This window comes from Trematomus bernacchii, unplaced genomic scaffold (assembly GCF_902827165.1).
Source record: "Trematomus bernacchii unplaced genomic scaffold, fTreBer1.1, whole genome shotgun sequence".
NCBI lineage: Eukaryota > Metazoa > Chordata > Actinopteri > Perciformes > Nototheniidae > Trematomus > Trematomus bernacchii.
This window is the reverse complement of record NW_022987656.1, coordinates 8005529-8021854: the sequence shown is the minus strand read 5'-3', so window position 1 is coordinate 8021854 and position 16326 is coordinate 8005529. Positions and strand designations below refer to the sequence as shown.

General features: G+C 47.7%; 1 protein-coding gene across 1 annotated transcript in view; it reads right to left on the bottom strand.

The window, feature by feature from the left end:
* rragd (ras-related GTP binding D) overlaps positions 1-16098 on the bottom strand; it is a 97962-nt gene extending 81864 nt beyond the window's left edge. The window contains exon 1 of the mRNA XM_034135132.1: positions 15874-16098. Within this exon, the coding sequence (XP_033991023.1) occupies positions 15874-15994 (121 nt within the window). The 5' untranslated portion in view covers positions 15995-16098. The remainder of the gene's footprint in view (positions 1-15873) is intronic.
* Positions 16099-16326: the final 228 nt, after the last annotated feature.

The window sequence follows — 16326 nt, the reverse complement described above, 5'->3', positions numbered from 1 at the left end:
AACGCATCCCTCGCACAATGTCGCTATAACTCCTATGAAAAAGTGCTGAAACTTCACGTGTGCTAACAGTCCAGCCGTGAAGACATCTACGGGACATGCCGTTGCCATGGCAACACAATGCCCGCCATGAAACACGGTTTTCTCATAACTTCAGTGAAAATGCTCCAAACGGCCCAAAACTTCACAGGTTTGTTAACGATGCAGCCATCAACGCATCTAATGGCGCGTTTCCACTACAGCGCGGAGCCATGACATGGCCCATGTCATGGCCATTTCCACTGATCATAATTACATTGTTGAGGTCTACTAAAATAAATGTATACTGTGCAATTTTCCAAACTCACATTGGTTTCGCATACAGCATCTCTGTAAAGTATGTGTATTCAGCAGTATTCACTCTCTCCACTAAACGACTCGTTGGAGCTCTTGCCCCCCCCCTCCCTGTGAGCCTAGTGTGCTCCGATTGGTCAGCTCGGCCACTCTGTTCTGATTAGTCAACCACCAGAGAGGCCATGTCTAACAGTGCTTTTTTCGGCTCGCTCTCGGAACATCAGTCTTATAATGGCGTCGGTACAGCCGTATATTTTATATGCTAACTAACCGAACTGTACCTACAACTGTTGTTATAGAAGAGTGAGACGGCCCCAGGGCCTTTGTGCAGGTGTGTTGCAGGTCTTACGATGGGATGGAGCTGAAGAGGCTAATCAGCGCGATCACGGACACCTGGCCGGAGCCGAGGTGCTATTAAGCCCAGCTGCCCGGAGTCCAACACAGTCTCACGGCATTTCGTGTTATAGTCACGAAATTAATCTATTGATTCGTGTTCACCAACACGATTTTGCCATTTTTTTCGTGTCACACAGAACGATTTTAAAAGCAATGTAAATAATAACAAATTAGAAGGAAAAAGACATTAAAAAAAATACAGATTTAAGTATTCTGACACAGAACGATTTTAGAAGCAATGTATTTATATTGGTAGTATGTTTCGTGCCTGCACCAAATAATAACAAATTAGAAGGAAAAAAAGATGACATAAAATACAGATTTCAGTATTCTGAGGCTCTGAGCCCCATTTCTTTTCCTCACTGACGGCAAAAAAACTCAGACATTATACAATTTACAATAAAAGGGATAGGGTTAGGCTTAGGGTAAGATATTGAGTAAGAACATGTTTTTATGAACCACACAGCTTCTGGTCTTCCAAGACCCGACCGGACAAAAAGACGTGTTGCAGGCACGAAACATACTACCAATAGAAATACATTGCATTTAAAATCGTTCTGTGTGACACGAAAAAAAATGTGAAAATCGTGTTGGTGAACACGAATCAATAGATTAAATTAATTTCGTGACTATAACACGAAATGCCGTGAGACTGGGTTGCGGAGTCACAAGGCGGCCCCTGTCTCTCTCCAAAGCGGCTGCAGAAGGACGAACTCGGCGATCCTCTCCCCTCGATCACCTATCTCTGCATTTACCACAATAAATGTGCCGTGGTTTTGTAAACTCGTGTATGTCTCCTTGTCTTTCCGTTGTGGCCTACGAGCCGGTCATAACAAAGAGTAAGTTATTTTTACCTGTAATAAACTACTACTGTTTGATGAGAAATCAAATCATGGTTTGCTATATATGAATGATATGTTATAGGCAGGGGTGCACACAACTTTCTCAGTGAGGTACTCAGATGAGTACCTGGAGTCAGTGTTTGGTACTCCAATTTCTGGCGATTGTCAACGGGGGGGTGGTAGTGGAGTACAGCGCTTCGCGATTGTCAACGGGGGGGTGGTAGTGGAGTACAGAGCTTCATGACCGCGGAGCGTGTGAACGTTGTGATCAGCTGTTTTAGCGCAGGGCTGCTGTACAGACCGACGTTAACAGCAGCCCTGTCTGTGCACACGGAGACCGACTCTGTCGTCCGGTGATCTAACCGCCTTCTGGAAAAGCTTCACAAGTACGTCGGTACGCAAATGCGCTTTGTGACACAAGTGACGGTACGCATTTCAGATTGTTGCCGCGCATGCGTACCTGCGTACCAGTTATGTGCACCCCTGGTTATAGGAGCATATAATTCAGGGAAGAAAGGATAGGCCTACTAAGTATTTCCATTAAACTTTATTTTTAGAAATGTACAAAATGAACATAAATATACATATATACACGGTATATCATCAATTCCTCCCCGTTGTCGGCATCTTGCCTATCGCAGCAGGGGCTTTTTAGGACGATGCATCAGTGTGGTAGTCCCGTCATGTATTGTCCGGCAGGATCTGGCTGGACGAAATCAAATGCAAATCACAAAATATTAGAGAAACTTAGTTGTTTTAGATTCGTTAGTAGTAGTTGTGGTAGGAGTGTGGATCTATCTAATCCATCTATCTAATGAACACAGTAAGCTTGCCAGCTAATATGCTAACCTAGCTTTGTTTACTTTGGTAGCTAACACGATATGAACGCTAGCTCGGAGGAACGGAAACTATAATGTAGTGTAATAAAACTACGATGAACAAAAGCTAGTGGTTCATATTAGGCTAGCAATAACGTGTTTATAATTGCAATCTTATACGGGTAGTCTGCTACGTTCGGTCATTCATTGTAACTGGCATGAATACATTGTTTTGCGCTAGCATGTATAGCTAGCCTCGTTAGCTATACATGCAGTATATGTACTGTCACAATGTACGGTAAATCACCCGGAGTATACTGTATGAGTATTCCGTGTGTGTGACTGCAGACATTCTCCTGCCATGACAAACATGTAAGGCCATCTGCTGACATTGTAGTTGATATATTTAAACGCTAGCAACGTCGTTAGCCCAGTAAGCTGGGCTTGTTTAGTGTAATAAAACCACTATGAACAAAAGCTAGTGATTCATATTAGGCTAGCAAGAACGTGTTTACAATTGCAATCTTATACGAGTAGTCTGCTACATTCATTGTAGCTGGCATAACAAAAAAATGTTCCCGAGCAAACCCATGTCTAGCTCCGTTGGTTAGCTCGGTAGCATACACGCTACGCCAGCTATAATGTAATTACGTTTCGCGACTGACCGTACGGCAAATCACCCGGAGTATACTGTCTATGAGTATTTCGTGTGTGAATGCAGACATTCTCCTGCTATGAGATGCATGTATGCAAGGCCATCTGCTGATATTAGAGTTGATATATGGAAATGCTAGCAACTTAGTTAGCACAGTTAGCACTGTGTCAATGGCTTAGCAGTCCGACACAGTTTACACATTTAAACAGTCTTGTTTGATAAATACACAAATAACAATGCAAACTTACAGGTTGTGTACCCGTATATTCCCCTGCTCCAAACGGTCCAAACAAACTAGGAATAGCATCGTCCTTCAGTTTCAAATGCTGTGCATATCCGGCCTCAAACTGGGCAATGTTTTGGAAGCTTTCGTCTGTGAAATGCCGCGCACACAGTAACATTCTTCGAACATCTGAAGGAACAGTCTTAAAAATACATTTCAACCACTGACTTCGTCGTGGTTCTGTCGGTAGGACAAACAGCTCAGATTTCTCCTCACATTTCAGGAAACAGGTCCTTGGCATTGGCATGACTGGATCGATTGTGAACTGAACCAGAGCTTCCAACAGTAAATGTTAGGCTGGCAGAGGGTGCGGCCAGCGCCGCTGGGTGTGACCATAGCTCTTCCGGATTGGTCCATTTTGTTCTGGGTACTGCATGACATCATGCGGTACCCGGAAGAATCAAATGGACAGTGACGTATCTCCAACGAGGTGTTTTGGGGAGGTATTTTCTGTGTTAGAGTTTTACTCGCTACAGGGTGTACTTTGAGGGTTTTGAATCTGCACACCGTTTACATGCATAAAAACCTTCATAACACACCGTTTACATGCATAAAAACCTTCATAACACACAAGGGGACGGGTAATAACCGGAAAAGCATGACATGGGAGCTTTAAGAGAGCTGTGACGTCAGCGGCCCGTCTTTGGTTGCGTTTCCACATGGCCTAGTACCGGCTAGCGGGTCCTAATTCACAGTTTTTCTGGCCCCATAAAATCGTGGTTCTATGGCTAGGAACAACCAGGCTGAGTCGGGCTGAGTATGCTAAACTAGAGAGAGAATCGCTGGCAAGGGGGCTACAACTACAACTAGATGAACATATTTGACCGTGATTTAATTGTAATACACGTTTCAAAATGATGCCGAAGTAACAACATACTGATACCGGTTAGTAAAAACCATGAATTAATGCTTTGACAAGTCTGCAGGCGAAAAACCTTTTAAAATGCGTGTTTTCTAAATGGAGATTGGCTAAGCTAATGTGTACTTGTTTAACTTTTGTCTAGTTTCTGAACAGATATGAGGAGCTGTGAGCTCTGAGTGCTAACAGCTAACGGCTGTGTTGTTTTTCTGGGGTTCTCATTGAAGATGACGTCACGGCTCCGCCTACACTGCGTTACAATAGATACTACCCCAGTTCCCAAACTGTAATGGAAATGCGCCATAAAGTGAGCCAGTCCTAACGAGGCCTAGCCATACCGAGCGAGGCCGTGTAGTGGAAATGCGCCACTAGCGTATTATGGGATGTCATCAAATGCCATTGGCATGGCGACAGATCATTCACCATCAAGTTAGTTCAAAAGTTTGCAGTTCAAATATTCTGCTGCTTTTCCAAGCCTTTTTACTCTTTTCTTCTCTCATCACACATTCAAGCCCCCAGTGTTCATGTATCATTTCAATCTAAATTCTTCACTTTCTTCTTACACATTACATTTCAGCATAGCAGTTTAGCGTCAGATTTTCAGCATAAAGCATTCCCACTAGCAATTTCTTCAGGAATTGCATTCTCTAGTTTCATATGAGTTCACCTGAGAGCTGCCGTTTTCATTCAGACTATTTAAAAAAACAACGGTCTGATTTGAACATTGCACAACGATGAACTCAATGTGTGATTGTTATAGCAGTAATACTAAACACTAATAATACAGTAAACTATTAACACTCAGGGTTGGGAGGGTTACTTTGTAAATGTAATCAGTTACTGATTACTGAATACATGGCTCTGAAAGTAATCCGAATACAGTTAGTTACGTGTCTTAAAAAAGTAACGTAATCAGATTACTTTTGGATTACTTTCTTTTTCCATCACAGATGGGTATGTTTTGGTGAACAGGAGACACAAAAAGCAAAAGGAAACTGAATGTGTTTTTACTGTGAACACGTGAGGGACACGACTTAGAACGGACGTGTCGCCTTCTGTCCTGCCAGTGTTGGCAGGACATGAATTAAAATGTCGAACTCGGACTTCATTTTAAGGACATTTCGGCCAGGGGTGTAGAGCTATATTTGTTTAAGCACCGGATCGGCAAAACAGGAGAGTGTGTGCACCAGTCTGCCTTGATCTATGAATTCCGTGACACTCACAGTATCTGCTGCCCACAGCTGTTTTATAGAAGGAAAACCTCCTTCACTTCATGAAATCTCTGCGGCAGCGGGAGGGTTAACAGCCTCTGAGAAGAAAAGCGCGCAGTGCCTTTCACGCACCGCCTTTCACGCACCGCCTTCACTGTGTTTACCTTCAGAATCATTAGAAAGGCTAACGAGCGACCGCAGGCTGATGTGTTTTAACCACACACACCTCTACACACACACACACACACACACGATTTAAACGCAGACTTTTGTTCCTCCATGTTTCGTTGTTATTCTTTCACTGAGCGGACCCGCGAATATTTTTCAAACACTCCCTTTTTTGGTCCATCTGCGGCGGTAATAGGTTATATCTCTCACAGGCTCCGCCCTCTACTGGACTCTATGGGTCCTACCTTATCCTGCGTGCATTCTCCCACTGAGACTTCTATAGACGTAGCCGGCCTAGGCCTACCTGAATGCGCGCGCATCACACCGTATAAAAGGAGGCTTCGCCTCCTGACTATCATCCTTTTTCTCTTCAGCAGCGGAAGTGATTCCACGAGCTTCGAGACGATTGAGAAAGAGAAAGTAAAGTGAGAGTATGGAGTCAGGACCTGCCCGAAATGCCCGAATCTAATTGCCCTTCTGCTTCACGTGCTTGGGGCCGCGGTGGGTAATATGGGCCCGACGCCGACATGCCCAGACTGCCAGATGATCCCGCGGCTCACACGAGAGCATCGTGGGCAGCACTCCCTGGCGAGGGCTACCCCGCAGGAGGAGTCGGAGGATCTGGAGCTCGACGTCGTGGACGTGGGCAATTCGGGGAGCGAGGAGACGTCGTTCCGGTTCTCCCTTCCATGGGACCAGGCGGGCTCGGTTCCGATGGAGGACGCCTCGCTGACCGGAGGTCCAACTCTCAGGTCTGCGCGGATGGATTGCCCGGCGGTGATGACTCTGGCGGCGGAGCTTGTAGGCTTACCGTTCCCCCCACCGCTGCCACCAAGGCCTGTAAACCGCCTGAGATCGGGGTTTTACGGCCCGGTGCGTCCGGCGCAGCCGACCTTCGTTTCGCCCCAGCTGCCAGAGGTATGGCGGTGTGTGGAGGCGACATGGCAGCAGCCATTAAAAACGAAGGCCCCGATAGCCGCCATGGCGGGTATCATTAAGGTGGTGGATCGCTCGGACACGACATGTCCAGGTGTGCCCCCCCTCGATGAGAGCCTGGCGGCCCATCTGCTTGGGCGTCTTCCTGATCACCCCTCAGGCAGACGCCCCCGCCCTCCCGTCTCAGGACGAGAGCGATTATTCGGACCGCGCTGTTGGTCAGATGAATAATCTGATTTATGGCGTGGCCGCCGCAGCAGGGCAGGTGATTTCCCTGGCCAAAGTGGCGTCTCGTCGTGTGGCTAGGACTCACTGCCCTATCTAAGAAGGACCGAGAAGATCTCCTCGGAGCCCCCGTGTCCACGGAGGGGCTCTTTGGGTCGATCTCCTCGGTCACCCAGCGCTTCAGCCGCCTCGAGGAGGAGAGAGTCCAGCTTAGCCGCATGCTACCGCTGGCTCCTCCTCAGGCCCCGCTACGTGCCCCCCCTCGCGTTTCCATGCAGGGGAGGGAGCGTAGTGCGACAGTGAAGCGGAGGGAGAGGCGCCGGCATGGGGGTCCCGTAGCTGCGGTGCCCTCCACCTCTACGGCCCATCCCGTGGCACCGGCATACCGGCAGTCACGGGGAAGGGCTGCCCGACCGAGGCAGGCTCCACAACAGCAGAGAGCGTCCGGGTGGGGTGCTCCATCTTCCCGGAGTTGACTAGCGGGGGGAGGTAGCACCTCGGTGGGGGGAGATTCCCTCTACCGGGGACGCGAGGACGAATCCCGCCTCCTCCCTGTGTAATGCCCAGATCCCCGTTAAGACTATTAAAAATAAAGATGGTGTTGATCTGTATCCAAGTCTGAGTGTCCTTTGTTTCCACAATACACTTGCACATGTTGATGACTGTACTTTCCCCACTCGCCGCCCCAGCTATAGCTCCCGTTAGGGAGGAGGCTAGTGGGAGTGCGCAGATGAGAGTGATAAACCACAGGCAGCACTGTTATAGTGCGGTGCGGGTACAGGGACATTATGGCCGACGTTTTTCTGTTAGAAAACACTCTATGCCTGAGGCTAAGACTCCAAATAATGCTGTTTACCATAGTGATAGGGGCTGCATTATAGCAACGCCCGCACTTGTTAAAAGGCGCGTGGCGGTGCGTTCAGGGGCCTTAGTAAAACACACTACGCCTGTAAAAGCTCCGGTTAATGCTGTTTTCCATAGTGATGAAAATAGCATTATGATGGAGCGTGCGCTCACACGTGAGCGTGCGGCGGTGCGTTCAGGGTCCTCAATAGATAATCGGCCCTTTCTGTTTCGACCCCCCACGGGCAAATCTTCCCTTTACGGGGAGTTTTGCGGCGGAGCGGGTCATCAGAGAGTATCACAGCTTTATAGCTGCGGCCCCACAGCTGAGGGCTTGCCTATTAACACAATGTTATGGGGAATGAAAACTCAGCTGTGTACTGACAAGGTGGATGGACAGGACGCTGAAACGGGGTTATCTACTCCAGTTTTGCAGCGTCCCACCTCCTTTTATGGGCATGCAAGAGGTAAATCTGTCTTCCCAGGAGGAGATGGGTTTCCTCTCAGCAGAGATTCAGGCTCTGGTGCAGAAACAGGCTGTATCTGTTGTGCATCCTCGGCACAGAGAGAAGGGTCTTTATTCCATGTATTTCCTGGTTCTTAAGAAAACAGGGGAATTCAGACCTATTTTAGATCTCTGGGGCCTGAATCGTCATATTTCCTGCAGGAAATTCCGCATGTTAACTGTGAAACAGTTACTAGGGCTTGTGCAGCCAGGCGATTGGTTCACCACCATCGACCTAAAAGACGCGTACTTTCATGTGGAAATTGCTCCAGAGCACAGAAAGTATCTGCGTTTTGCCTTCCAGGGAATAGCCTACGAGTACAACAGGCTGCCGTTCGGTTATTCCCTATCCCCACGCACATTCAGCACATTTACATAGACGACCTCATTGTCATGGCGGGGTCCTGGGAACAGGCAATGTTTTGCACAGCACAGTTGATCACACACCTAACCAAATTAGGTTTTGCGATCAATTGGAAAAAGAGCACCCCCATACCTCGCCAACAGGCGTTGTATTTGGGTGTGGTACTCGATGCAGACGCGCTGCGTGCCACCCTGTCAGAGAGCAGACGTGCGTCCCTTCTCAGGGCAGTGCACAGGCTGCGACAGGGGGCAACTGTGACAGCTTTAACTGTCATGCAGACGCTGGGTCTCATGGCGGCTGCTCCAATGGTGGTCCCGCTGGGGTTACTACATATGCGCCGCCTGCAGAGGTGGTTCTCCAGCCTACGTTTGGACCCCAAGAGGCACAAACGACGGCTGGTGACCACCCCCCCCCTCAGTGGAGGGCAACCTCCGGTTTTGGGGGTCTCCAGACCACCTCCGGAGGGGGTCTCCACTGGGACGGGTGACCTCCTACATCACAGTGTTCACGGACACGTCCAGAACAGGATGGGGAGGGACCTGCCTGAAGAGGGCTATAGGTGGGCGCTGGGCTCTGACAGAGTCTCGACACAGCAACCTCCTAGAGCTACGGGCAGTAGTGTTAGTCCTCCGGCATTTCATGCCCCTAATTCAGGGGAGACATGTAATGGTCAGGAGCGACAACAGCACCACAGTGGCTTATATCAACAGGCAGGGCGGAGTCCGCTCCGCCTCCTTGTTGACCACAGCGGAGGAGCTGTGGTTATGGGCCTCAGAGGTGGTGTTATCTCTGAGAGCCCTCCATGTCCCGGGACTGGAGAACAGAGGGGCCGACCTCATGTCGAGGGGCGGCCCCCTGCCAGGCGAGTGGGTGCTTCACCCGGAGGTGGTGAAGCAGATCTGGGCCCAGTTCGGGACAGCGGAAGTGGACCTGTTCGCCAGCCGGCGCAACAGCCACTGTGCCTTGTGGTTCTCCATGGCCCTGAGCGACGACCCGCCCTTGGGGGTGGACGCGTTTGCACACGAGCCATGGCCAAGGAAGCTGCTATACGCCTTTCCACCGCTGCGTCTCATTCTCCCTCTCCTGGGGAGAGTGAGGCGAGAACGTCTGTCAGTCATCCTTGTGGCTCCGGACCGCGTCGGGGCGCCATTGTACTCAGAGATGACACAGATGAAGGTGGGCCAGCCCTGGGCGGTTCCCCAGTTCTGGGGGGCGATGTCTCAAGAGGCAGGTGCAATCGGGGCGTTACCCACGCTCGGCCAACCTCTCCAGGCTTGGCTCCTGAGAGGGACAGGCTGAGACAGGGTGGATTGTCTGATAGTGTTATTCAGTCTATCCAGGCAGCTAGAGCTGGATCCACCACAGCCTGTTACAGGCCAAAGTGGCTGGGATTCCAGCGATGGTGTGAGGAGCAGAGAATAGAGCCCCTATCTTGTGAGCTAGGCTCTATTTTGTCCTTCTTACAGTTATTGGTGGACAGAGGGCTGGCGCATTCCACAGTGAAGGTGTATGCAGCAGCCATCTCGTCCTGTCATGAGGGATTTGGTGGCAGGTCAGCCTTTAGTCAACCACTGATGTCGCGGTTTTTACAGGGGGTTAGGAAACTGCGCCCTGTAGTGCTTGTCTCCACCCCGCAGTGGGACCTGCCCCTAGTGCTCGAGGCTCTGGCCTCGGGACCATTTGAGCCTCTGGAGCTCTCCTCTCTGAAAGCATTGTCGTGGAAAACAGCTTTGCTTCTTGCCTTAACGTCAGCCAAAAGAGTGTCCGAGTTAACTGCTCTGTCGGTGCACCCGAGTTGTTTACTAATTCGGGGTGACCAGAGCGGCGCGAGCATGTTATGTGGAGCGCATGGCTGCCCTTAGACGCACCGAACAGCTGTTCGTGTGCTTCGGGGGCGGGGTGATCGGGAAAGCTCTGTCCAAGAAACGCCTGGCAGGCTGGCTCTGCGAGTGCATTGCACATGCCTACGGACAGGCAGGGAGAGCCTGCCCCACGGGGATTTGTGCGCACTCCACACGGGCTGTAGCTGTGTCAACAGCCTTATTCAACGGTGTGAGTGTGGAGGATATATGCACAGCGGCGTCTTGGTCGATGCCAGGCCCCTTTATAAGGTTTTATCTCTTGGACATGTCTGGCTCTTTCTCCTCGTCTGTGCTTGCTGGGGCAACACAGGATTTGTAGGGGTGGGGGGGGTTGTGGGTCAGTTGGCATCTGACCCCCTCCCCGGACGTGATGCGCCTTCGCCTTTCCTGGGCCCTTTGAGGGTCCCGGGATAGGAAAGGGGTGCGCTGGCCCGTTACGGGGCGGAGGGGCTGCCCCCCCACATTTTAGTCCTCTCACACTCTGCACGGGGTCAGTGCTTGAGTGTGAGGCATGGGCGCTGACGCACTCCCTGTTATCCTTAGGGATTCAGGAAGGCAGGTGCGTAGTAAGCCCATACGGGGCCGAGGGGGCTCTCCCCATCCGTCTATGGGCGGGGGGGGGGGGGTCCCCCGGCACTGTTTTTTGAGCACACTTTCTGCGAGGTAGGCGCAGCAGGGTGTGCTCTGTCAGCCGCAGCCCAGATTTCTCCTCGGTCACAACCGGGTTAAAGGAGAATGTGGGGCAGCAGCTGCTGACCAGAAAAGCCGGTCAGGGGCAGTAGGGTGGAATGGTGTTGGACGACAGTGCGCGTATACATCAGGGCTCCACCCACTGTACCCATAGAGTCCAGTAGAGGGCGGAGCCTGTGAGAGATATAACGTTGGGTTACGTATTGTAACCCTTGTTATATTAGCACAGGCGGAGCCCTCTACTCTGGGCACTGTCTGTCCTATTCCGCTCGCTGAAGAGAGGTATAGGATGATAGTCAGGAGGCGAGGCCTCTTTTTATACGGTGTGATGCGCGCGCATTCAGTTAGGCCCGCCCTAGGCCGGCTACGTCTATAGAAGTCTCATGCCCCTTTCACACCGGCGCTTTTCCAGCTCCAGCTCCGAGCCGGAGCTGGAAAAGCGCCGGTTTTTCCTGTTCACACCGCAGCGGCGCCGCGTCATAGCTCCGGAAAGCGGTTCACTTCCAGCTCCAAAAAATTGTCGGTCTAGAGGCAAGAGCTTCGGAGCTATGACGCGGCGTCGCTTACGTCTCTCTTACGTCGAGGCGTGCAGGAAACTAAACCCACCTCCCCGTGTGATTCTGTTTATTTGTACCTTACTTTGACCATCCGTTCGCTGTTATTGATCATTGTGGAGAGCAGGCAGACGTTTTGGTTATTATTATAGCAGCTATCGGATGGAATCAATACATGGGCTGCACAGGTTGTCATGTCCGACTATCACAAGTAGAATCATAATGAAAAATACGCCGGTAAAATGTGCCTGTAGAAAACGGCTTAGCAAGTAGTCAGTTTAGCTTCGGTTGCTATGCTAACATCACCCATGTTATACCAGAGAAACTTTCATAACAGCGTTGTGATGCCAAACAGCGTCAATTCAGAATCAATATAAATGTTTTTTATTTTAAAGAAAATTCAGATTTTACATAGTAAAAAACTGTAAATTATAGTGTCCGTCCAAAAATTATTTTTTACAGATAGTGAAAACTACCCTTGGATGATGGGTTAGTAGACTAAAAGCTTTAGGAATCCAAAGTACAACATATAATAAGTACCCTGTATCAAGAGTGATGCAAAACAAGTGAAATTTGACCTTTTTAGAGAGATTTAGCCAAAAACTGGGCCATCTGGGGTCATTTGGGTGGATTTGACCTATCTCTGGCCCCCCTTGCTCGATCTGGTTGGTTGACATACCCTTGTGACCGTTAGAGCCAATAGAATCGAAGGAGGATACTCACATAGACACACATTGTAAAGAAAAAATGTTGCCGCTTCGCGTGTGGAAAGCGAAACTAAACTGGAGGAATGTCTCCTTCTGGAGTTTGGAAACTAAAACGCAGTTGTATTGCTTATGGATTATCAGAAATAATTTCAAAGAAGGCACAGACACATAGGATGAACCTATGGATTAACTGCAGCATCGTTTTTTTATCGTTTTAATGCCATTGAAGACCACTTTTGACCAAGGTAAGCCATATTTACATGTTTAGCTTCTTGGCTCCACATGTGATGATGTACGCTTTCGTTGATAGCGTCGCGAATGTTTATCACTGAGTGTTGAGGTGGGCACCGTTAGATTCAGTGTCTCCAGGACACCAAAAAATAGTGTTTGGTTGTGCATCTAGGATAAGTAATAAGGGAGTTCTGAGTGAGTTTATGTGCCTTTGTCGGTCCCGTTTTTTCGATCGAGGCTAATTCAGAGGCTGAGTGCTAGCATTGTGGGTTTTTTTTGAAAAAAAAAATTAAAAAGATCAGTTAGCTGAGTTTCTTCCCGTTACATGGATATAACACATTCATAGTTTTATTCAATATTAAGATTCCTTAGACGTTGTTTCCTGCAAATGACGCGTTTATCCGCCCGGTACCGGGGGGAAGGCGTGAAACAGGTTAAGGGGAACTGGGGATATGTATCAGCTGCTTGTGTGACAGTCAGACAGTGAATACTTTAGAGCCGTGTGAGCTAACCCGGAGCTAACGGGAGAATAAACTCCCGTTGAAGAGCAGCCAGCAGTGCAGCGGTCGGTAAATGCCGCTGAAACACATTAATAAACAATGAACCACGGCACTCTGGAGAAAAGTATAAGGTTGGAGAAGTCGTTATTTAATTTAATCTGGCTTCGTATGATTAAAAGCAACACGATCATCGACCCGACGCAGTCCCCCCCCCCCGTTGTTGTTGTGAGCTCCGTTGGGGAGAAAATCAGCGATGTAAACGGTGACGTCATGACGCAGCAGCGGCAGCTGGGCGGTGTGAACAGAGCGGGAGCTGAAAAGGGAAACCGGAGCTGAACCAGAAAAGCTCTAGCGAGGAGCTAGAAAGGGAAAAGCGCTGGTGTGAAAGCCGCATCAGTGGGAGAATGCACGCAGGATAAGGTAGTACCCATAGAGTCCAGTAGAGGGCTCCGCCTGTGCTAATATAACAAGGGTTACAATATGTAACCCAACGTTTTGTGCGCTGTGATGATTCGGCGGTAGGCCTACCTTTAGTAATGAATATTAAATGTTGTGAGGAAATCTTTCCACCAATAATTCCAATAAGTAATCCAAAATGTATTCACTTCAGGTTTACGAAAGTAACTGTAATCAGATTACTCGTTTTTCAAATGTAACGCGAGCTGAATACAGTTACTTGATTTTTGTATTCTGATTACGTAACGCCATTACATGTATTCCGTTACAACCCAACCCTGTTAACACTGTACATATTCTTGTTTGCCCGTGGGGAGATGACGAGGCTCCATTAAAAAATAAACCTATTTTTTGTGAATTACTGAGTTTAGGCACGTTAATAAAGTTTTAATGAAGTTGACTACGGCAAATTCATGATTGTTAGTGCGTTCATGTCAATTCGGCAAACATATGATAGATTAAATGATCGTGAGGATGATGATTAAAAATCGTTTGTTTGAGCCGGGCTGGATTTCCTGATGAAAAAACAAACCGATTGTTTTTGTATAGTTGTGGTACGCCAACGTGGATTAAACAACATTATTTTGTTAAATAAAAACATGGTGATGTTTTGTAAATGATTACATGTCTCTTATGTAGCACAGAATATGATCCTATCCGTGACATATGGATCTTAACAAAGATCCGCTATATCAGATACCTCTACTGTAGATCTATCAGCTGTTTATTTCACATGAGTTCCAGTGTGGCAGCTTTTTAATCACTGCTCTCCCTGGTGGATCCATGATCCATTGCAGCTGGTTTCATTATAATTTAATTTATTTATCAAGGGGGCGTATCAAGTCATGCGGGGGGTTTTCCTTTCAGCAGGGGCCCACCCCGTGCAGATCACGGACCCACATGGGTAGGGGCGTCCGAAATGAGGTGCAACATCTGTATATGAAGTAGATAGATCTGCTTATCACTGAACATGCTGCTACTGCACTATGGGCTTGATTTGGCCATCTTATTTTTAATCAAGTACTTTTCTGTCTTAGCAAGAGCTTTAGATTTTAAATGTAAATGTTTTATTTTCTTTAGTATACTGACATATATATTTATAATATATGTTTTTTTTTATGTATGCATATTTGCACATGCACTGGAGTCAGAGTTCCCCATTTCGTTCCACCCTCATGTATGACATGTTCTGGAATGATAATAAATTATTATGATGATTATTCGTACGAAAACCTAGGATAAAAAATGTGTCTTCAGTATCTTCGGTAAGCCTCTGTGTAGGCGCCATAATGCTACTTAGCCCAAGTTCATTATTTGTATTATTATTATTTGTTTACGTCACTTTTATTTGTTTGTTTGCAGTTCGGCGAAAAGTGAGGCAAAGTGACGTCACCCCATTCAAAGTGAATGGGCAGAAGCGTTCCAAGATTTTGTAACGCTGCTGCGTGGACGGGCCGTGAGAGTCACGCAATTAACCCATATCTCACGCACTCACGCCACACTTGCCTTTCCTCACGCTAAGTTTTCGTCCAAAATAAATGTATATAAAAATAAAGTGAAGGAACAGCAAACCGAGCGGTCTACGAAATGAGACGGTCTTCTGGCTTAGTTCAGTAAAGATGGAACGATATTGGGAGATTCTGATTTCACGGATCAATAACTCATGAACAAAACGTTATTCAGACACAAATGACGTCTCCTAAGTACCGTGGTAAGGTTGACAACAAACTACAATCACATTTTGATCAAAAAAAGTTTACGTTTAAGTATTTGAATGTTATCCAAATACATAGTTAGCCTTGGCAATGGCACATAATCACCCACAACATGTTAATTAATTATGAGCTTACAGTGTTTCAATGTTAATATATATATAATAAAGTTTTGATATTAAAAAACATACCTCTAAAATTAAAAAATGAATTAAACTTCTCCAGTGGTGTTGCTTTATTCAAGTATTTGAATGTCATCTAAATACATGCTGGTAAAAGGTTAAATCAATACCAATGGTAAATAATATCTTACATTATTTAAATTACTGAAAGCGTTTTATACTTTTGATATTAAATCCATACATTTAGGGGTGGCCTGATTACAAGTTGTGTGTCAGCTCTAACATATATTAGTTTTTAGACACAAACATTATAAGCAGTTAGCATTTCAACTTAAAAATGTATTTTCAAGGGACGTGTGTTGCCTAGAAGCCAGCTATGTTACAGTTGACAGGTAAATGCAGCTAGTTAGCATCTTTGAATAACTCCCACTAACAGCTAACTAATGCAAATGGTTATTTGTGCAGGACAGCAGCTGCAGTTAGCTAACGGAACGACAGGCTATACTAGCTAACCTAGGAGCAGTGAAGCTCTCGGGCAGTGGCGTCCCCTCGCGCTCCTGCTCTGTTCTGATGTGACCCCTCAGCAGCAGGAATATCCGCCTACCTCCGTCCTCACAGCCCAGCTCCGTGTCTGAGAATGCCTCCAGGTCGTCTTCCTCGTCGTAATAACCGACAGCCGAGTCCTCCTCCTCCCCGCTCTGTGCTGAGTCCCTCTCACTCGCCATGCTCACTTCTTCTCCTGTCCTCCAGTTTTTGGTGAGGATTTAAGCCGCTTGTGGTGAACAACTTTCCCTCATTGTCACCTGATACTTGAGAGCCATGCTGCTGAACTTTCACCCCCCCCCCCCCCCCCACACACACTCCAGTCCTACCCGCTGCCTGCTCTGGCTTTATGGATGAAACATAATCAAGTGGGGTGCTTCGGCATGGTGTAATGAAAGATTAAAAATAACTTGAGAGGATAAGCCAAGCTTTTAAATAGTTTGCTTCTTAAAATAACTCTGAATGCATGAATATACTCCACCTCCTATTCTAAAGAAGTGTAATGTGGCCAAGT